The sequence below is a fragment of the Leopardus geoffroyi genome, chromosome A1 (genome assembly GCF_018350155.1).
Source record: "Leopardus geoffroyi isolate Oge1 chromosome A1, O.geoffroyi_Oge1_pat1.0, whole genome shotgun sequence".
Lineage (NCBI taxonomy): Eukaryota > Metazoa > Chordata > Mammalia > Carnivora > Felidae > Leopardus > Leopardus geoffroyi.
Genome location: NC_059326.1, coordinates 106,779,262 through 106,803,512, shown reverse-complemented (window position 1 = coordinate 106,803,512; position 24,251 = coordinate 106,779,262). Strand labels below are relative to the sequence as shown.

The window sequence follows — 24,251 nt, the reverse complement described above, 5'->3', positions numbered from 1 at the left end:
AATATTAATGGATCATACACTGTGCTGGTCATTGGGAATATAGAGTTAAAAATAATCATGAGATTTTTCCTCATTAATCTTAAAGACTAGCAGGGAAAGAAAAATTAATAAATGTAAACTTACAAATGTGATTAGAACCTCACCATATGGATACAAATATAGTGTCACTAAAATAGTTGTTACTGATGGGGGTAGAGGTTTTCAGTGCTCACCGAAGTAGTGACATCTGAACTAAGATCTAAGTGATGTCTAGAATTAACCAGCAAAGCTAAGAGAAAGCTAAAAGAGCCATATTTTTAAATGCAAGGGGCTGAAGGGAGCATGGTCATTTGAACATCTGTAAGAAATTTGGGAAGGAAAGGGATGATGGTGTGAGACGATGTCGGAGAGACAGGTAGGTACAACACCATGCAGGACTTCACGGTCCAAACTAACAATTCTAGTCTTTTCCCTGAGAGCCATGTGAAGCTAGCATATGTCTGGAAGGAGGAAAGCAACATTAATAGTCTCTGATATTCTCAGTATCTTAGGCATCTCAGACATTTTCCAAACAATAGATTCCATGAACACGAGTTACCAACAGCAAATGAACAAATGAACAAAAGTAGAAATTAAAGTGCAGTAAAAACAAAGGAGGTTTGAAGTAAGAATCTGGGGGAAAATGTACCCACATAACTACAGTCAGAAAGGAAAGCAATTTTTAAACTGGTATTTCTCTTTTATATGCTCACTGGGAAACAAAAGTGTTATTACAACTAAATAAAGATATCAGTGCTGAATGCCTATCAATAATTCGGTGAACTATTTCCATGCATAGTAAATAACCATGCAAGAATAGTCATCAAAAATTCTTGTATCTTTAAACCCCTTTGGTCTTTCAGGCTTCATTTTAACTTCATACTGGAAACCCTCCTCCGCTACAATCATCCTGGAAAGGTTATTATAATTGTACTTCTTAGTTGAAAGTCTGAGAGGCTATTACAGTTAAGTATGACTTTTCTAAATGAGCTCTGGCAGATTTTGACTTGTAGGACCTGTCACATTTTTCACAGCTTTGGAGGTTGAGAGTTTTGATCTACACTTTACCCTGGGCCTCAGTTATTTTTAGGCTTTAAGATCTCCAAGCTCACTTATCTTTTATTCTGCTGGGGCCTAGCAAAAGGTTACATTCAACTTTAGAGGGCTGTGTCTAATTTTCTTTTTCGAAGGACTCTTTTACCTAGAGGAACTCCGCTATCTTGATTATTCAAACACAAATGGTTGTTCTTAGTATTCAAACTAATACATACTTTAGTCTCAGGTTTTTTTGATATTTCAACAAGAAAAGAACTTAAAATAGGAACAAGCTGAGGTATGTAGTCTAAGCATGCTAATAATGATGAAATTATAATCATAAATATAAGATAGTTTAAAAGACAGACATCCAGGTAAGATACTAATGTAAACGTCTGCTTCCTCCCAGTATGCTTGAGGACCTGAGTGTAAGGTGTTTTCTGGATATAAAGCAAATCTGTAGTTTATTATATTTCAGTACAGGCAGTATCACTTTTTATGGTGGATCACTTTAAAACTCACACTACATAGATCATTGATGGTCATTTCATTCTTCCATCCCCTGAGTACTGATACTTAGAGATGATGAAACAAGAGAAGAAAGGATGACTTTCCACTATTCATATATCTGGAACATCTTCTGATTCTCCCTGTTATCATTTCCACTATGCTACACTGCTATAGACTCTGTTTCCAAAATTTGATTCCTTCAAAGTGAATAAAAACATTAAAAAAAACAAAAAAAACAAAAAACAAAATGGAAGGCTGAAAACCTGAAGACTAATACTCTCAATAGCTGTTCCACGCTGTTACAAATCATTATTCTCTGTTAGACATCAGGCTTTGCATTGGAGAATAAGATCTCTAGAAACCTGAGAGCATTAGCCAATGCAAATTAGATTATTCCCTTTCTGCTCCAATATATTAAATGCATAACAGATGACTTCATATTTACATTAATGGGACATGGGCTTGTTAGAGTCTCTGGCTCATGTCACAGGTATTGTATGTCATCACGAAAACTCACTCCCTATCCATTAAAAAAGTCTTCAATGATGGAGTCAGAACTGTGATTTCTAAGTCAACTTCCATGTAATCTCTTTCCCAAAGACTGTTTAGATTTATTTTTTTTTTGAAAAGAATTAAAAGAATAATTACCTGCTCCTCTGGTGTGATTAAAATCTCCTTTAATAATTTTGCATGATTTTCCATTGCCATTGCATACACCACAGTGATCTTCCCTTGCAAGGGACCCTAAAAAACCATCACAGCCAACCTTCTGTAACAAGAGATTGACAGTACATTATAAAGTGAGTTTTCTTCCACTTTAGCTATTTTAACCACTAATTTAGAACGAACCTAGTATCTACACACTAGACACATTTAATTGACAAATGAGCAAAATGTCATATTCTCTGGTGCAAATTAACAGAGCAAGCTCATGTCAAATGACATCATTGGTAAAGTGACCAAATAGCAGGACAGCAATGAGAATATTTTTCTCACAGTAAGAATTAAATGGTATCTTAAAGCAATTTGGAAAAAAACAATATTGAGACAAATGCAATTTATATAAATCCCCAAGGAAATCACATTTCTATTAAATATAACATGATTAATCTACTTCACTCTACTTAACATAGAACAGATATACTCATATATAGAAGGCTTCACTTCTTAAAGTGGTTCCAAAGCAAATGCTCAATTATTAAAGATTAACTTTGTGAAAATCAAACATATGTTTATTTTCACTATAGTTCATGAACAAACTTCTATCCTCATGTTCTTTGGCATTTAGCACGGCTGCTATAAGAAAATATGAACAGCGGGGACATTCATTTTAATTTGCTTCCAGAGGAATTACATTAATATGAATCTTCTGGGATAAAATCATCGACTCCTTTCTAGTGAATAATGCTGGTCTCCCATTAATGTTCAGAAAATATGATTATAAATAAGTATGCAATGTTCTGCATACTCAAAGGGCAGAAATTAATATGTCAATACTGTCAGAAATAAATGGTTGGATTACACAATTATCCTTAGCCAAGAAGGAGTTGCAAGAGAGATTGATGATACACCCCCATTTGTAGCAAGTTACAATTATTTTAGAGGAATTTTAAAAATATTACATGAAACAGGAACAAAAACAGGTTTTTTTCCTGTGGTTAGTGTTGGTGGTGCAAGCGGATGATGAATATCCTGAGAAGGCAAAAATCACATTAAACCTGCATAATATAGCATCCTTTCCTTTTATCCAGGGGGATATATCACTGTCAAGAGGTAGCAAAGCAATGCATTAGTAGAGAAGCTTGATCTGCAAATCAAAGCTTATTCAGGGACAAATGAAGAGAATGTCTGTGGATGAAAGAGGTGGCCACCACAGGAAATTCTCAAAATACAACGAAGGTAGGGTAAGAGCTCACTAAGCGGGAGCCATGAAAAGACCTGAAAGTCCTGGTGTAAGGGGGAAAAAAAAATCTCATTTACATACAAATGAGGACAAATTTACAGTAGAGTGTAGAGTGGTTTTGAAATGAAAAAAAAAAAAAAACACAAACAAACAACTCTAATGCTCTATCCCTAGTTTGTTTCTTGGCAAATACAATAAACCCAATAAATAGTAGTTAAATGACTGAATAAATTGATACCTACTGGTTTATTAATTTTTTTCCAACCCTTGTAACTGGGATACTATTAATTCTGTCCACCTAATATAAAAGCCAGGGACAGACATAATGTCATAGCTCAACAATCATGGATTTTAAAAATAAGGATCAAAGATTTTTTATTTTGTAATTTAGTGTCAAGTCCCATACTTATCACAATACGCTTATATATCTCCAGACATTGAGGATGAATGCCTTTGAGAAGGTAATGTAATTTAATTGGGGTGGCCACCTGAAATACCACTGGTGTCCTGGAGATGGGCAGATAACATAATACAGAAGAGAGCTTTTTCTATCCTTTTCTGGGACAGAAATATCACGGAGACAAAATGGGTCACGAGGAGAAAACTGTTTTCTTCTTTTTTAAAAATTTTTAAAGTTCATTTATTTATTTTGAGAGAGAGAGAGAGAGCACAGGGGAGGGGCAGGGGAGAGGGAGAGAGAGAATCCTAAGCAGGCTCTGCACTGTCAGCACAGACCCTGATGTGGGGCTCGAACTCACAAACCATGAGATTATGACCTGAGCCAAAACCAACAGTCAGACACTTAACCAACTGAGCCACCCAGGCACCCCAAAAGCTATCTATTTTCAACAGCCCTTCTTCGTCCCTCTCCAAGTTTACAATTGTACATTCAGTTTTGGTGCTATGTATTTTGTGTAGCGAAACCTGAAAAACAGGAGGTCGTCAGAAAGAAAAAAAGTAGCATGCTTTTAATTATATGGAAAGACTGAATGTAGCATTTTAGTTAAAAGCCAGAATGTTGAAGTATTCCAATTCTGTCAGAAGTCACAATCCATTTCGTGGAACTTAATTGTAACCATCAGATTCACGTGGCACTTAACGCAGAATTTTTTCTGTTGCTGTTGTTTTAATTTTGATGTCTAGCTAGGAACTCTGTAAAAATATCTAGCTTACACAATACTGTTAAGTGAAAATATGGGCAATTTAGGCTATTGTATTTAGCATATACAGTTAGGAAAATACCTTTTTTTGAAAAATAAATGCATTGAAGACAAACTTTAATCTGACAGACTTACATATAGTGACGAAATAAAGTTAAAAGCTTTAACTGCACAACATTCAGGTCTGAAAACAAAACATGTATAGGTAAATGTCTGCAATGTTTTTTTTTACAGGCAAATGAAAAAATTACATTTCAGGTAACTGACACAAGCTGTTAAAGAATAAAGGAAATTACTATGTAATTATAAGACTGTTTCTTATGCCAATGTATTACATGATTCTGTGCTTTCAATTCTATAGAATGCTGGCAAAACATAAAATCTTAGAGTTGGTGAAGCATTTAAGTTCCATGTTGTTTCCAAGTTTTTACCCAGAGTTCCGTAGGTCTCTACTGGAACACAGGTTGGTCCACCCACAGCTTGTACATGTTTTCAAATTTTGGTGCATGTGCATGTGTGTATGTACGCACAGGCGTGCATTTTTCTGGGGAGAAAAGGAAACCTTTCATCAGATTCTCAAAGGAGTGTATTGTACAAAAAAGTCAATGACCATTGGTTTACCAACTTCATTTGACAGACTGGTTAATAGGTGTATAACACATTTTCAGTGATTTTCATAAGAATGTCATTTCTTAGTGGCTGTCATGGATTCAGTACCGCTCCACTCAGATGCTTCTTTCCTAACTAAGGGATTTATTTCCTTCCGATGCCCATTAAGTTCATTAGCCAATGGCTCTCATCAGAAATTGCCTAGACGGAAGAAAACTGCCTTTCCTAAGGTCCCATCTCCCTCCTAGGGCAGCTTGCATCCAGACACGAGTAGATGCTAAGGGTAAAAAGGCCTGGTTTTCTCACCCCAAATGAGGACAACTCTGAAGAGCCATCCCAGCTCACATGGTAGCCTGTTGTGACTGTACCATAGCACACTTTCTCCCTGTGCCTGACCCTGGCTCCTTTCCCTCCCAGCATGGATGGTGATCATACAGATACTTGGCATTAACCTCTCAGTTTATTAATCTCCCAGGGAAAGCCAATTTGAGATAGCGGTAGAATTATAAGCAGCAACTTCTAACTTCTAGCCTTTGATCTCTCCCACTCTGCTGTCCACACTTGCTATAAGAGAATTTCTACTTTTCTCAAGATAAGTGAAGAGTGCATAAATGCATGTAGCAAATGGAGATTTTTTTTAATCTTTATTTTTGAGAGACAGAAAAAGAGATAGAGAGAGAGCAAGTGGGGGAGGAACACAGAGAGAGGGAGACACAGAATCCGAAGCAGGCTCCAGAATCTGAGCTGTCAGTACAGAGCCTGATGCAGGGCTCAAACCCATGAGCCGTGAGATCATGACCTGAGTCCAAGCCGGCAGCTCAACCGACTGAGCCACCCAGGTGCCCAAATGGAAATGGTTTTTAAAAAGAAAGATATAAGCAAATGAGATATTTAAGCATTATAAGAAAACTGAATATATATTTGAAAATCAGTTGTTTCCAGTATGTTGAAAATGCTTCAATATTAAGTGAGTAATAGGACTGATTTTATAGGTGTTTGCCACACGGCTCAGCCTTGGACACAAGATATGGAGAAGTGCAGTGCTTGAATTTTGGGTCTGGAATATTTTGACAGAAAATGCCATTTTAGATGCATAATATTTACACTACAGAATTAAAATCTCAGGGTCTTTCAGCTGGTCATGGATTTTAAGATGATCTAGTCCAAACCCTTGGTTTCTGAAGACAAGGGGTTTCAAAGCAGATCAGACTTGCTCAGGATGACAGCTGAGTGAGAACTAAATCCACAGCTTTTGAATCTGGGCACAGAGTTTTCCACCATACTGTGCAGCTACCCAAAGGCACTCATAGCCTCCTTCAGCACATAGTCCCCCTTCTTAAATGTCTTACCTGACACCTGCCATTTGCACAGACATCTAATCCCTGATATCCACATGAAGTTCCATCCATTACTTTTTCTGATAGAAGGATAGGCTGTTCTTTCCCAACAGGAGAGCAAAACAAGGCACATGGTTTTTCTACACACAGAGTGGGTAAAAAAAAATGAGCACAAGTTACTCCATAAGTATTTTTATCTCAAGCTTTATTTTTCAGAACGTTGTTGAGTAAAGTATAATTTGATGTGAACTGAGTAATGCAATTTTACAGTAGTTATGAGCAGAAAATGAAGGACGCCTGGGAAAAAATAGATATCCAATGAATAGTTATCTCCTTAAGAAAAATGTCTTCAAATTATTTTCAAAATGTATCACTTATTATTTTCTGGCACCAAACCTCTACCACGTACAAAGTGATCACTCTTGCCCGCAGATATTTTACACACCAACCACTGATTTTTGCTCATATCCTTTGGAATGAACTGCCTCTTAAGTACATATCAGAATTCTGCCTATTTCAGATTTACTTATTGATGAAAACTTTCTTCACGTGTCACTTCTACATTCCAATACACTAATTTTCAATCCTATACATTTGGCGTTTTCTAATTGCAAACTTACTAAAGGGAGAAAGAAGAATTTCTAAGATGAGCAATTCTCCTAGGATTTTCCATTACAAGGATGTTTAGAAACGCAACAGAATCCCATGAGAACGTTCCCTGGAATGCACATGTGCTAGCTAGGACTCAACTCCCTTTATTGCTTACTCAGAAAGCATGCCAGTATACATGATATCTAGGTTAAGAAACACCATCCTAGGTGGTGAGTGTTTGAAGAGCTGGCAGTCTTCTTCAGGGCTTCATTAAGCAAGAAGGTGGGGTGGTTAGAGTTAAAAGGCGTGCCTATCAGGCTCAGTCAAGAGTGGCAAAATATTTTTAAAGTGCTGTTTCTATTTCTAAGTATCCTACAGAAGAACTGTAGTATTTGGTAGCACCAGTAGTAGAATTATCCAAATCTGAAACTTCAGAGCAATTTCCATGCTACATTACTACTCTATTGGCTTGATACCAGTCAGGCCCTTTGCTGTTTATTAAGCTCATATAAATAGAATGGAAAATAGTTTACAGTCTTTGACACTGATCTTCGCTTATGTCTTCAGTAAAGTTCCACGTATGCTGATGGGATTCTATAAATACCAAATAACAGCCAGAGGCATGGAACAGGGTATCACTTTGCAAAGAGAAGACAGACAGTTAAATGAGCCTTCAGAATTGAACATTTCAAACAGTTTTCACATGTGGCTTCTGAATACTGCTCTGAACAATTCTGGGGAGTTGGAACATGGCCTTCAATGTGCATGGTTTTGAAATTTTCCTTTAAGATGCCATTATAAGCTGCAATAAAGCATTTCAGTATGCTCTCACACCTCAAAGTAGGTTATGTTTATTCAATGACTGCTTACTATGTCATATCTTTGGACTTAAAAACAGCTGCTATAATTGCAACGCTTTAAAAGTTATATATATATATGTGTATATATATATATATATATATATATATACACATATATATGTGTGTATATATATATATATATAATTCTCTTTCCGGAGTTTTCATTGAAGAGAGGAGCAAACCAAATATATGAATAATGTGGAAAGGAGTTAGTCTAGAAAGTTCCATTCACATTCCAAGCGAGAATTCAGATAAAAATCTTTCTATTTCTTCTTTTACAGCGTATTGTCAATTCACTGTGCTTTACAGATGACATAAACATTTGACACCAATCTTCCTTCCTGGAGTATACCCTTGAGATTGTGACATTATAGTGATCCTTGTAACAAGCCAGTACTTCCTTGGCAGGCAGGCTTTGTCTTGATTTAAGAGACCAACCCTTTCCAAGATATGCATTAGACATGGATTTCAGCCAAATTTCAGCACAGTGTATGTAAAATACCTGAATGCTAAAGCCATGCATCTTTTTTCTCTAAAAATAACTGTTCACTACGGCATTGATACCCTGTATCTAATTTGCCTAGCCACAGATTCATGTATTACATAAGAATAACAGAAAAATCCCCTTGCATTTTAAGGTGTCATATGTTATTAAGACTTGGAGTTTTTTTCAAAGAATTAGATATTTCAATTTCTTCCATAGTGCTATATAACGCAAAGACCACGGTTGTGTACTTTCTTTATGCTATGGACCAACATGTTTGATTGATATGTGTCACAAAATTATAAAAAATGCTAACCTGTTAATTATGTAAATATTTATTGTGGATCGTTCTGATGATACACATCATTTTATAAGAGGTAGGGGCTTTTAAAATTGTGATTTCCACTGGCTTTAATATTTTAAATTGGCCCCCATCCAATCCCAATTTTTTTTTTTTACACTCTGGAGAAAACCTGTTTCCTCTGTCTTATTTCACATATGAATGAACAGGTTTCAAATGAATTTAATATTATCAAATTGAACAGCCAGTTAGAAGCAGAGATAGGATTGACCCTCAAGTGATCTGATGATGATTTTCATTATTTGAATAGTCATATTGTTCCTACTATAAAAAGGTATGGCATATATATTCAAAATTATGAAACAAATACTCATCAGAAGCTTAATATTTGCCAGTCTGTCCACTCAGCACAGACATAGAGAGAGTACAGACACCTCAAAATCTGCTACAATAAGGTGCTTGTGAGGAGCACATACCCAATTTGGAGGATCAGGGAGATTCTTTTTTCCTAGAGGACCTGACATAAACTGAGTCCAAAAAATCAAGAGCCATTTTTCAGGGAAATAAATGGGGAGAGACAGACCAAAGCCTGAGAAAGAAAAGGTATTAGGCTGAGAAACTAGCATGTGTACAGGCCCAGGCACAAGAGAGCACACTGTGTGTGAGGGATGGACTGGAAGTCGCGTGTCTGTGCTGGAGGACACAGAAGGGGACGGTGACCCCAGGCAAGAGAAGATAAAGGGACAGTCACGCAAAGGGCCTTAGCAACCAGAGGCAGTTACATCTGAGATTGGTCCCGAGAGCAGCGGGGCTCATGGAAGGGTGCCACGTGGCACAGTGGTTGACATATCCAGCCTTTAAAGGGCCAGTCTGGCTGAAAAGTGGAGCATGGGCTGTAGAAGACTGGCGAGAGAGGGAAGGAAGGTGTTTGAGAATCCAGTGCAAACATGAACAAACGTTCTGGCAGGAGAACGCTTTGGACAAAGAGGGTTTGCTACTTGATTACAGGGATGGAGACTAGCTTAGCTTGGGAATGAGACCGATCATGATACTGTTCCATGTGACAGAGCACAGGGAGAGAAGCAGATGCAGGACTGAGATAGAAAGGAAAGGGGCATGCTGAGTTAGAAATAATGAGACGTTGAGTGAAGATGTCCATGCAACGGATGGGTAAGCAACGAAGGGGCTCAGGACAGAGAGATCTGGGTGGGAGATAAACATCTGTGTTCCTTTGGCATACGGATGATAAATAAAGCCTAGTGAATAAAGTATTATTATCCCAAGGAGATCACTAGAAAATTCATTCACCTAACTTATTAAGTGCCTACTCTGTTCAGGTACTGTTCACAATGTTGAACATATAGCAATGCAAAAACAGGATAAACCCTGTTCTTCCAATAATTATGGGGCACATATAATAAACAAATGTAGGGGTGCCTGGGTGGCTCAGTCGGTTAAGCATCCGACTCTTGATTTCAGCTCAAGTCACGAGCTCATGGATAGAGTTTGAGCCCTGCATCAGGCTCGGTGTAGACACTGTGGAGCTTGCTTGGGATTCTCTCTCCCTTTCTCTCTGCCCCTCCTCTGCTCACTCTCTTTTGCTCTCAAAAAATATAAAAACTAAAAAAAATTTTTTTTAAATACACAAAATGGAAAAGTATTATGGCAGATGATGGTGAGTTCTGTGAAAAAAGAATAAAGCAAGGAAAGGAAAGGGATTGAGTTATTATTTTACAAAAAACCTAAAGGAGGTGAGAGAATGAATTACACAGATACCTGGAGATGGTGTTACAGCAGGGAAAGCAGGGGGTTTTCAAGACACTAGGACCTATTCTAGGCAGAGCAAGTGAGCCAGTATGGGTGGAAGTGTGATGGGGAATAGAAGGGATGAGGTCAGAGGGTCAGAGGAAGCCAGGTAGCAGAGATCCTTCTAGGCCCTTAGAAGGAATGAATGTGGGCTTTCAGTGAGCTGGGAAGGTACTGGAGGGTTTTGAATAGAAGAATAACAGGAAATGACTGACAATTTAGACGTATCACTCTGGCTCTTGAGACTGAAGGAGAGCACAGGCATGAAGACCATTTAGAAGGCTACTGCAATCACGGGGAGAGAGACAGTGGCTTGTGCCAGGGTTGGAGTTCTGGTGATGTTTGGAAATGATAAGACTCTGGATGTATTTTAAAGGTAGGGCTCATATCCATAAAAATAATGAAATCTTGCCATTTGCAACAAAATAGACAGATCTAGAGAATATAATGCTAAGTGAAATGAGTCACAGAAAGACAAATCCTATACAATTTCACTCAAATGTGGAATTTAAGAAACAAAATGAATGAACAAATAAAAAAAAAGAGACAAACCACAAAAGAGACGCTTAACTATACAGAACTAATGGTTGCTGGAGGGGAGGTGGTGGGAACATGGATGAAACAGGTGAAGGGGATTAAGAGTACATTTAACTTGATGAACCCTGAGTAATATATAGAAATGCTGAATCACTGTATCATACACCTGAAATTAATATAACACTGTACGTTAACGACATAGAATTAGAAAAAATGAGGCTCATGTGACCTTACTGATATTTTGAACATAGAGTAAAAGAAAAGAAAAAAATGATGACTCCAATGTTTTGTCTAAGCATCTAGAAGGAGGCAAGTACCATTTATTAAGAGGGCAGCGTGAACAGAAGATTGTGCTGTAATTTCCTCTCACCTGAGGAAGCAGCAGGATTGGAGGCCATCATGGCAAAGAGAGCATGACATGTTTGAGGCAGGAAAACAAGAACAGGATCTGGAGTTGAGAGTGACAGGGAGCAAGGTTCTAGATGAGATATGAGGCAAGACAGATTACCTCCTCATCCTCCTGCTACCAAATACAGAACACTACTGTCTGTCGTGGAGTGATCTGCCTTGTTGTTTGGCTGTTTCCATTAGTGCTTGTATGCTCAGAAGCTGATCCTGAGAGAAGGGTTTTGTCAGATGGGTGCACTGAAATTGATGAACAACGGAATTCAGGCTGTTGATAGGAGGGTTACTGAAATGATGGAAAAGCACAGTCCAAACTGACTAAGGGGAGAAATAAGGACAAGAAACACTGATGGTCAGTTAAGTGACAGAATTCACAACCATATTTGGTAACTGTAGCTCAAATCCAGAGCTCACCGACCACAGGCAAAAACTATTTCTTCTGTTTTTAAAAAAATATTTTATTTATTTATCTTAAGTTTTAAATGTTTTTATTTAAAACTTCTTTAATGTTTACTTTTGAAAGAGAGAGAGAGAGAGAGAGAGAGAGAGAGAGAAACTAGTGGGGAAAAGACAGAGAGAGAGGGAGCTGTGAACACAGAGCCCAGAGCAGGGCTCAAACCCATGAACTGCGATATCATGACCTGAGCTGAAGGTGGACACCTATTTTGGCTGAGCCACCCTGCTTCCCTAGTTGTTTGTTTGTTTGTTTCTTTGTTTATTTATTTATTATTTTATAGAGGGAGAGTGCTCTAGCGGGGTTGAGGGGCAGAGGGAGAGAGAAAGAATCCCAAGCAGGCTCCATGCTCAGCGCAGAGCCACACGCGGGGCTCAACCCCATGACCTTGGGATCATGACCTGAGCTGAAATCAAGAGTCGGAGCTCGGGGCGCCTGGGTGGCGCAGTCGGTTAAGCGTCCGACTTCAGCCAGGTCACGATCTCGCGGCCCGTGAGTTCGAGCCCCGCGTCAGGCTCTGGGCTGATGGCTCAGAGCCTGGAGCCTGTTTCCGATTCTGTGTCTCCCTCTCTCTCTGCCCCTCCCCCGTTCATGCTCTGTCTCTCTCTGTCCCAAAAATAAATAAACGTTGAAAAAAAAATTAAAAAAAAAAAAAGAGTCGGAGCTCAACCAACTAAGCCACCCAGGTGCTCCAGAACTATCTTCTTAAGTAATAAGTTTAAAGGACAGTTGCAAAAATAGTACAGAGAGGTCTCATGTACCTTTTCCCCAGTTAACCCCAATGGCTACACTTTCATAACTAGAGTACAATAGCAAACCCAGGAAACTGACATCAGTACATGTATGTGTATACTTCACTGATCACATGCATAGATTTTACAACCACCACCACAATCAATATCTGTAAGTATTTTATCAGCACAAACTTCTACTTTATGTTACCCCTAGGTAATAGCACCCATTCCTCTCCCCGCTTTCATCCCTAACTCCTGGCAACCTTTAATCTGTTTTCTATCCTTGCAGTTTTATCATTTCGAGAATGTTACATAGGTGGAATCACAGAATATGTGAAGTTTTGACATTGGCTCTTTTCACTTAGCATAATGCTCTGAAGCCCACCAAGTTGCTTCATATCCATAGTTCCTCTTATTGCTTCAGAGTATCCCATGGTGTGGATGTACCTCAGTGTGTCTGACAATTCAGGGTCTCAGGACTTTTTTGGTTGTTTCCAGGTTTTAGCTATCAAAAATAAAGCTGCTACGAACATTTGTGTATGGGATTTTTTTTAAGGTTGTAAATTTTTATTTCTCTGGGGAAAATGCCCAGGATTGTGTTTTCTAAGTTGTATGATAACTGTATGCTTAATTATTGAAGAAACCACCAAGCTGTTTTTCAGAGTGGCTGTACGATTTACATTCCTATCAGCAACGTAGAAGATCCAATTTCCCCTCATCCTCACCAGCATTTCATATTGCCACTCTTTTAAAACTGAAGTTAATCTAATTGGTATGCAATAATATACACCACATTAAAATAAATACTTGTAGTCAGTGCTTGTGATTGTTATATGTATTAAATAAAGGTTGGAAAAGGAGAGCTCTGAAATACTTAGAATGTAATCTGTATAATGTGTAAAATAACCATGAGTAAAGCACCTTGCACATCCAGAAGTCTGCTTAACTAAGATGGCGGTGACCTGGTTACTCATACCTTCATCCATGACAGCTTGCCACTGAAGACCATGCTTTGGGTATGAAGTTCTAACACTATAGGCCTGACATTGCCAGTCTCTGAATCCAGGCAAACCTGCAGGACAAGGTGGATTCTCACATATTCTGTATTGTTTTCTGGGACCATTACAATCCCTTGCTTCAGAACCTAGCCTAGAAAAAATAGTACAAATAATCAATTTTATCTCTTTTTTACGTTAACCCTCACTTCAAAAAAATTAAAAGGCATTAAGTTCATAAGGTATAATCCTTTCTATTAGATCATCTACTTTTGAAAATGTGGACACGTTAAGTGATCGCTAATAGCAGGAAATCCATATGCTTATTAAAACCTTGCCACTTAACTTGCCATGACTATGATACAGAAGAGTAAAGGGCAGAGGCTGGGGGCAAAATAGAAAGCCTGGGATTCCCTCAAAGGAGTTTGGTTGTAACGTTTTCACATACTTTCTATAAAATTGCTTGTGAAGGCATTGGCCCCTGAGCCCAAACTAACGGTAAAAGTACAGAGCTGAAATGATTTTCTTGCATGCTTTCCTGGGATCACTCTAGAAGGATGGGGTTGAGCGAGTGGACCCTGTAAGGTTCCCCATCTGCACACGTGCTCAGCACGTCTTGAGTTTTCAACATTTCACTTCTATTGACGTTGATTTTGTTCTTCTCCCCTCCTTTCCCGAAGTCCTGCCATCTTCCCACCTTCTCACTGTCCCCTTAAATGGTGACTTACTTTTCCTAATGCAGGTCTCCCTGCTCCTTTAAACACAACAGTTTATTTGATTCACTCAAGAAACTAGCCCATGTAATGTTTAATTATTTGTTAGTAGAAGGGTTGGTCTTATTTTCTTCTCACAAGGGAGATTTTATATAAAATAAATACTTTGAGGGACTTTGCTGCTTTCCAGCGTGGGGTAGGGTCTGAGGTCTGCCTTCCAACACCGTTTGTCAGGAAAACCTTTGCATTTGAAAATTCAAGAATAAAATGCCCTCCCCCAATGCAGGAACTTTGCGTTTACCCAGGACATTTGCGCTCTCGACTGCTGATCCCAGAACTGCAGGTTCGGCTACAGGGACTCCACATGCTCCACTCTCCGGCCACATGTCCAGGTGCTGAGGTCCTGGTGGTACATTCTCCAGCCTTACACCACTATTCCAAAAGTTATGTCTTAGGTGAACAAATCAGGGCACAACGGAAAATCATTCACTGGCCTACAGTCACTGGAATTGTGATTAAATCAGGTCTACTAAAGCCCCAAACATGTGGATTGAAAAAGACCAAAAAATAAGTTGGCACTTGCTTCTTGTCAATAGCAATACAATGGTCCATTCTCATACAGTCTTGTGAAAACAGCACACAGATATTTGCAACACAGCCCTGAGATTTCAGTCCTTATATCATAAGGAGAGGGGGTAAAGAGGGAACTTGGGGTGGCACAGCCAGGAAAGAAAAACCAACACATTCTAAGAAACAGAACAATTTAAGAGGGACAAACCACAAAAGCATAGAGTCATATATAGGAATGGAAAATAGCACATGAATGTTCTTCCATAACTGGAGTGGAACAGACATTTCAGCAAACTTAGCAACTGAGATGTGAAGACCCAGTGCTTTTCTTCCCCTTGTAATTAAAATTTTTAAAAGTATGATTTAATTTTAGAACTTTCTTTTTTCTGAAAGAGTTCCCATCAAACCTAAGCATTAACATTAACAGCAAGTTTTCTTTTGAAAGTGGTTTACATGAATGACTTAGGTAATAGGATGCTTGGAAATTCTGTCATTTCCTTCCAATTATTCGGCAGCTTATTTTGTATCTGTTAACTGAGAAAGATAACCATGAAAGAAGAGAAAGGAATGTACTCATTCTCTTGTTTATATTTACATTTTCATTTAATTTAAACAAAGGCAGCAAAAGAGGCAGTTTCTGTGGTCACTGAGGAATGGTTGCTAGGACTTGGAAGATAAATTATAATAATTCCTCCTTATTTCTGAAAAATCAGATATATGATGGTCATAGCAAACATGTTAAAAGTAAAATTATTTGAACAAAATCATGTTGAGAACAGTAACTTAATATTGGCAAAATTTAGATTAATGACTGTATAATGATGGGGGTTGAGCAAACTGATCCTTCGAACTTAATGGCAACATGATTTTATACGGGATTTTGCAGAAATTGCAGAAACACTCTAATCTTTAAGTTTCCGAATTCAAAATGTGAATAATCATTTACTTAACAGATTTTGCAGGAGTAGAATGAAGCACTACGCATAATGCACAGCCCACACTAAGGACTTAGTAAAGATTAACAATAATTAACAATGATACTGATAAATTGTATATACCATTATATTAACATGTTAGTAAGTTTCTAGAAATCTAACCAAAATTTTATTCATCCTGATCTTATCCATATTTCTTTAAAATTTATTTTGACAATATGTTTTTAAGTGATGTTTTTAGAAAAGAGAATTCAGAAAACTGTATGACATAATTTTGTGTGAGCCCAGTCAATGCTTTTCTATGCAATAACACAATTAGTTCTCGTAGATTTTTTTCCCGATAATGTCAGTTTTTAAATTCAGCCTTTTAGACTCAAGATGTTTAAAATTTTTTTTAATATTTATTTATTTATTTATTTATTTATTTATTTATTTATTATTTTTTTTTTTAAATTTTTTTTTTTCCCGACATTTATTTATTTTTGGGACAGAGAGAGACAGAGCATGAACGGGGGAGGGGCAGAGAGAGAGGGAGACACAGAATCAGAAACAGGCTCCAGGCTCTGAGCCATCAGCCCAGAGCCCGACGCGGGGCTCGAACTCACGGGCCGCGAGATCGTGACCTGGCTGAAGTCGGACGCTTAACCGACTGCGCCACCCAGGCGCCCCTGTTTATTTATTTTTGAGAGAGACAGAGACTGAGTGTGAGTGGGGGAGGCACAGAGAGAGAGGCAGACAGAATCAGAAATGGGCTCCAGGCTCTGAGTTGTCAGCACAGAGCCCAATGTGGGGCTGGAACTCAGGAGCCGATAGATCATCACCTGAGCTGAGGTCAAATGCTCAACCAAATGAGCCACCCAGGCGCCAGCCCCACATGGGATTTGAACTCAGGAGCTGGGAGATTATGACCTAAGCTGAAGTCAGACGCTCAACTGACTGAGTCACCCTGGCACCATTAGACTCAAGAATTTTTAAATCTATGCTCAAAGAAAAAAAAAATCTCAATAACTAATAGTGTATTGACAGGCACATTACACTGAGATTTTGTATGAAGATTGTCATTAAATTGAGATTTTGGATGAATACAGAGTCTGAAAATTGCAGAAGGGGGAAAAACATCCTTTTAAACAATTTACTGGCTTTAAAGATTTAACAATGTACTGCCTTTCACACACACACACACACACACACACACACACACACACACACACAAAATCCAGCATGAAAGGTGTCAAACTTCAATTGGTCCAATTGTTTTGGCCTACTTGAAGGGTGTTTATTTTCCTATAGGGCATCCCATAGCTCCTTGCTCACTTAGCAGCACACTGGCATTGAAAGGCTGGGCTCAGGTTCACAGCACACTGAAACTCTGCTTGGAAAGACCAGCATCTGGACTTGCACATCATTTAACCTAGACCACACTGGGCAGATGAAGACAAATGGAAACAGATATGGAAGCTACATTTGCATAACACAGATCCGTGAAATTTGAAGAAAGAATTGCATAATATTTAAAGTTCATCACCTTGCAGAGAACCAACACTCTGGATGAAACTATGGAGAAACTGCCTTTGTGTCTTCAAGGTGATGCTGTTTTTCAACACAGAGGAAAGTGTTGAATGTTTTGTTTAAATCATTATATAATATATTCCATTTGGTTTATACATTAAAATGATCCTAATGATGCTTTTCATATATTTTCTCGCAGCATATTTTGCTTTATTTGTATTTTTTTAGGCTCAAAAGAAGATGCTATGCATGGCTTAAAAAGCTCAAAATTTGTCATGTCTACTAATTCAGTCTGATTTATGAAAATGCTAAGGAAATATATAATAAAGGATATTTCTGGCACAGTACATGACCTAAAAAATTGCCTATAGTTCCATTCTATCAAATTTCTATGTGGACATGTGTCTAGGAAGTTCATGAAAACATCTGATTGGAAGAGGTCTGTGATGATGTCAAAGGGAACATCATTCTCTAATCAAATCTTCTACAGAGACTGAGGAGACCAGAGGGGGAGAGAAGCCAATAAACTCTCTATGCAAATTTGATTGTAAGGATATTACAGTCTTTATATTTTCAACAAAGGATGATGTTGGTCATTTCAAGAGGCTCAATTTAAGGAAGTAAATAATAAAATATATTATGTAGAATTCTTCAAAACAGGTTAAAATTTTACTAAATTTTTATTCAACTTCCCTTTCCCCTCCCCAAGTTCCTAGTAAGTATTGTCAGTGAAAAAACATACATGTCTTGGTTTTTGCCAAATCATTTATCAACTCTTTAACATCTGTTCAATGTAAATGTAAACACAGATGATAGTAGTATAAAGAGAAAAGGAGAAGAAAGAAAACAGGCTGTTTTTAATTTGGAAAATGCTGAGTATAAATAGTGGATAAATCCCCATCTTTCCAATTATTTTAAATCATAAAATTCTGTACGCACCTTCAGACTTAATTATATACTCTTGGATGAACTAGTTATACAGCTAGATTCACATCACTACACTGTACACATTATAAAAAATTACAACATTTTGTAATGAATTATAAAAAAAAATGCCCAGCTTTGTTTCTTGGTTTGCAATGCACAAAGCTAGCAGGGTTTTGTGTGAGGTTGGATGCATTCAAATATTTTAGCACTTCAGCACTCATCTGCAGAGTGTTGGAAGCTATTTTCATGATGGCTCCTACAAAAGCTGGGACAGATGGCTATTTGAAGAAGCCCACATGGCCTCAGGAACTGAGAAGTTCATTAGTTATTTCAATACACAAAGCATTGCAGAACCACTAACAGATATTGTTAGCACAATTAGAGGGAAATAAAACATTTTCCTTTGGATGAGCAATTATAAATTTGATTGTTACAAGAATACGTTTATTTTAGAGAATTCAAGTATGCAAATTATTCTCATAAGTATCAGAAGAAAAAACAATGGTAGAGAAATGTATAGGACATCAGTTTATAAAAATGAAGAGATTTTTATATTGCTAAAGCAGAACTAAATGAGATGAATGGTCTGTGTGAAGTTTGGAGAAGTAATGGCTAAATGTTTGGTTATCTCTGTTTATTACTGTTTTTGTGTTTCAGGGATGATAAAAATTATTGCTGGTGCAGAGTTTTATGATGCCAGCAATAAATTATACAGCATAATACCATAAGGCTTGCCCAGTATGCACATATTATTGTACTTTGGTGTATAACTTAAAAAAAAAAAAATAAAACCAACCCAAATTCAGACACTCTATATAAACTCACAGAAAAACATCTGACACAGTCTGTAAACAACTGGCTGATAATTCACAGAAATTCCCTTTCAAGAAACCATTTCCTTATTGATTACATCTAGTGATAAAACATTGCTAGCCTTAAAAATACTCTGTATTTTAAAAATGTTACATTTTTTTTTTAGTTAAAGATCTCAGAGAAGTAATAAATGATTACATGCTCATGACAAACAAAATCAAAAATGTCTAGGAAAAAGTCGTATTTATCCTCAGCTCCCCTGCTTTCATCCATCAAACCTATTTCCCTTCCAAGAGCTAACTTTTAAATACAGTTTGGAGTTTATACTTTCAAACCATTTTCTATGAATTTAGGAATATATACCCTGTGTGTGTGTGTGTGTGTGTGTGTGTGTGTGTGTGTGTTCAAAACTTTTTTTTGGTAAATGTCAAATGGTATCATAAAGTATCAATTTTTCTGACGTGCCTATGTATTAACCAACATGTCTTATAGATCTCTTCAGTCTGTATGTATACATATCTACCTTATTCTTTTAACAGCTACATTGTAACCATTCCTCACCTCATGAATATTTTCATGGTTTCTCACTCCTCACCATTGCAAATTGCATCCTTACATAAGCATTTGTGTGTGTGTGTGTGTGTGTGTGTGTGTGTGTGTGTGTGGTATTTCTATTGTGTCCATTTTTAAAAACAATGTGCTTTTAAACTAGCACTCTATATTACTTCATTTTTTTCACTAAGTATTTCACTCCCAGTAACCTTTATGTTGTTGTTTCTTTTTAAATGTAATAAAAATGTATGTTCTGCAGAGGCGAGGTTTCAGATCTCACATTTAATTCCCTTCACAGAATAAAAATTAGAAAATAATGTGAGTTACTGAACTGTTATCTTTTGATTAACTACAATTATACATTTAGATGAGAGCTACCTCCTTCAGATACTTTCACAGAAAGTATTTTTCCACAGCAATAATTTTGATATGGAAATCACAAGAAATTTAACTTTTCAACACCAATTATCTTGATATGTAAATGTGTACTAATAAATTCCTACAACTTCAAGAAGCGCATTAAACAACTCAGACAGCCAAGTATTTACTAATCTTTAAAATATCAATTAGAGGGGCGCCTGGATGGCTCAGTCCGTCAAACATTTGACTTTGGCTCAGGTCATGATCTCACAGTTCATGAGCTCAAGCCTTGCGTCAGGCTCTGTGCTGATAGTTCAGAGCCCGGAGCCTGCTTCAAATTCTGTGTCTCCCTCTCTCTCTGCCCCTTCCCCACTAACACTCTGTCTCTGTCTCTGTCTCTCTCTCTCAAAAATAAACATTAAAAACTAAACTAAACTAAACTAAAAATAAAATAACATGTCGATTAGAATATTTTACTTATGATGCTTGAAATGACAAGGAAAAATTATCCTCAGTCACTCTTCTAGGACAATGTTTTATACCTGAAAGGACTCATCAGCTCTGCAAGTTCTCCTATTTATGCTATTTATGCTATTGTTTGTCGTCATTTTACCTGTGTTTAATTTAATAAATTCATTTTTTGGCGAAACTAATACATACATCCTTCAACACTGTTGTAATCAAACACAATAAAAAATAATTGCATTTATATTAACAAAATGACCAAGATGTGAAACACATAAAAGTAAACAGTGAAAATGAATGAAATGCTGAAAGCTTTATAGATACTGAAAGTATTTCACTAGTGTTGAGATGGATAAATATGCAACGGGCAGAAGGAGATGTGAGTTTCTTGAGTTTCATTCACTATTTTTACTAACTACAGATGGGTCACATGACTTACCTTTCCAGCGTCACAGTCCGTTCCATCCATGGGTGGATCGAGCTTGGTTCTGCATTCTTTCTCACCCTCTACCTTGCACCACAACCCTGTGCAAATAAGATGCTGAAAACAAGGCCACAATAACTCATAAGGAGGAGGCATCACATTTTTGATGTGAAGTCAATAAATTTTGGAAAAAAGTGACTTTGACAGAACAAGAAATTGTTGGAAGAAAAACAGGCTCTAGGTACTTTGCATTTACAATTATAGTTGAATAGCATAGGCTTATTTATAGTGATGAGAATGTTGATACATAAGAACAGAAAATCTGTTTAATATGTTTCATTGTCTTTACATTTCTTTAAAACACACGTGATTATGGGGTGCCTGGGTGGCTCAGTCCGGTAAGTGTCCGACTTTGGCTCAGGTCGTGATCTCGTAATTCACGGGTTGGACACCTGCATCAGGCTCTGTGCTGGCAGCTCAGAGCCTGGAGCCTGCTTCGCCGATTCTGCCTCCCTCTCTCTCTGCCCTTCCCCTGCTCGTACTGTGTGTGTGTCTCTCTCTCAAAAATAAATAACACATTAAAAAAATTTTTTTTTAAAAACTGCATGTGATTATGCAAGACTAAGTAGCCATAACAGACCAGCGTGAGCTAAAAACCATTATTTATACTATTCTAGAAACCAGGCTGGAAGAATAAAAGTGAAGCATTTGTGGTATGAATTTAGGGCCTGCTGTCTTAAAGCCTGTCGTCACTTACGCTCCGTTTTATGCTTAAAAATTACAGGATTATTTAATCCCATAGCCTTAGCTCTTGACACACTGCAGACTCTGAACGGGTATGTTTTTGTTATCAGTCATTTTTACCTCATTCTGAATGAGTTCTAGATCTCCAGGCTACAATGAACTTTTTCTGGGGAAAAGTTAGAGGGAATAACAAATACTGGGATAAGGCAGCAGAGACATAGCAACAGTGAAAGGAGAGAACTTCGCGGAAATGCAGGAGGCAAGACCGTCAGAAACCCACGCCATAGCTCTAGCCACTGCCAGCACGGAGACATAGTGAAGCACACGACACATCCACATTTTAACTGTGATTAATGTAGAGTGAAGATGGCTGTGTTACTCCCTGTCCAGATACATGGAGAAGAAAGTGGAAGAGAACAGATCAATAAAGACAACAAGTAACGGAGATGTGAACGGCGCAGTCACGTTAAGTGTGAGAAGACCAGTGTACTGGGAAAAGGCATGTAACGGACGGGAGTAGTGAATAAGGATTTTAAAGAGGGACGGACCAGATCTGGATTGCCAGGAAGGGTTAGGGACTCTGTATTTGGAGGGAAAAAGAGTCCACTCAGCAGTGGTCCAGCAGGTTGATAAGACAAAAAGGCTATTTTAGGAGGCTTATGCTGATGGTGTATGCAAAACAGACTGAAAATCACTGCAAAGTAAAAATTAACTAATGACCCGAGTCTATTAAATACTTTGGAAAAGGTATATTTAAGTGAACATTTTAAACAGGTCAGTTACAATTCCAATACTGAATTTGTCACAAGGCCTGAAATATTATTTTCCTATTCTTCCTTTCTTTAAAAATACAGATTTCTGAAGTGTTTGTAAGCTCTTAAAAATTATACAGTGTCTGGCAAGAGTGGGATAGATTTTATTCATTTTATTTTATCTGTTGGGATAGTTTTCTGCTTCAAAATATTTTATCCAAATAGATCTTACTATATGTAGGAGATGATTCAGCCTAATGTAAGTGCTTTATTTACACGTATCATTTACCAAAAATTCATCTAGGGATTTATTTTAAAGAATGTCAATGTCTAAATCAAATTGTTTCTTTGCAATATTTTAGACTCTTTAAAATAAACAGATAGGTTGTTTATCATGTACTTTTGTGCACACATTTATATCTCGATGAATGGCTCTCTAACCTGGGAATTACAGTTCCTAAATGTAATTTTCCCCCTTACTACCTTTCTGTGAAGGATGTCTTATAATCATGGGATCAAATGCTGAATTTTCCAACAAAGAAAAACTGCTTCGTGTGTATTCAATAAATTTTGCTTTATGTGTATTATAGCATGAGTTATTTTTGCCAAGTTTGTTAGTTAACAAAGGCATATTGAACAAAAAAGCAAATCTTCTATACTGTAATTTTATAATCATACTTGCTTGTTGAACACTGTTGGTGGTCTAAATTCTGACCTTCACCCATTATCTGCTATTCAAAACAGCAGGTACTCTAATTGATTCCCACTTGAGTCAGTGGGAACATAAAAGCAAACTTGGCAGCTGTTCAAGATAAGCACAGTCATGAAGAATAAATCTCTCATAGAGGAGATCTCTTTACTCTTTATGTTCTGCCGGTCCAGGGATTTTTTGGTAAGTAAATTACAGCCTCATTCTTGAAAATGACTCAGATTCTGGGTTTCAAACTGAACCGTCAAAAGTAACACAGGAAAATGTGTGTGATAGGAGAGCTATGTTACATCAAGCCTTTTCTTCAGATAAAAAGGGGCAAGAACCAAACACTCCATGTGTTAGGCTACAGTCAAATATTGTTTTGCAATTTAATTGCTGAAACCACTTCATGTATCAATTAAGAAAAGAACTTTAAAACTTCAAACACTTTGCACAGGAATGCACACCTCAGCTTTTCCTAGAAAATGAATAAATAACAATACTCTTTTTAAAAATTCTTCCATAATAGGAAAAGACCATTAAAAGCATATAATGGGAATTTCGATGTTTATCTCAAGTAGGCTTTTAAAATGTTTACATGAAAATATTATATGTTTTAAAAGAAATTATTTAAGTGGAAGATTAATTGCCCATGTATAAAAAATTATAAATTTTATCTTCGATAACCTATACTCATATCTTTCTTTATAGCAAATAGTTCCATTAAGATATTCTGAAATTGGGGCGCCTGGGTGGCGCAGTCGGTTAAGCGTCCGACTTCAGCCAGGTCACGATCTCGTGGCCCGTGAGTTCGAGCCCCGCGTCAGGCTCTGGGCTGATGGCTCAGAGCCTGGAGCCTGTTTCCGATTCTGTGTCTCCCTCTCTCTCTGCCCCTCCCCCGTTCATGCTCTGTCTCTCTCTGTCCCAAAAATAAATAAACGTTGAAAAAAAAATTAAAAAAAAAAAAAGATATTCTGAAATTTATGTTAAAATAAAAAAATCTTAAGTGCATGCATACGGAAGTAACAATTAAATCTTGTACATGTAACTTCTGGTT

At 37.4% G+C, this 24,251-nt stretch overlaps 1 protein-coding gene across 3 annotated transcripts in view; it reads right to left on the bottom strand.

Moving 5' to 3' along the window:
• The window catches only part of ADAMTS19 (ADAM metallopeptidase with thrombospondin type 1 motif 19), a 241,553-nt gene that overhangs the window by 70,133 nt on the left and 147,169 nt on the right, over positions 1-24,251 (bottom strand). For 2 of the 3 annotated variants that reach the window (XM_045487730.1, XM_045487746.1), the window contains exons 11-15: positions 21,023-21,124; positions 14,754-14,884; positions 13,721-13,893; positions 6,585-6,712; positions 2,212-2,332 (exon numbers count right to left, since the gene is read on the bottom strand). In XM_045487730.1, coding sequence (XP_045343686.1) covers positions 2,212-2,332; positions 6,585-6,712; positions 13,721-13,893; positions 14,754-14,884; positions 21,023-21,124 — 655 coding nt within the window. The remainder of the gene's footprint in view (positions 1-2,211; positions 2,333-6,584; positions 6,713-13,720; positions 13,894-14,753; positions 14,885-21,022; positions 21,125-24,251) is intronic. The other variant, XM_045487737.1, reaches the window with a different exon arrangement.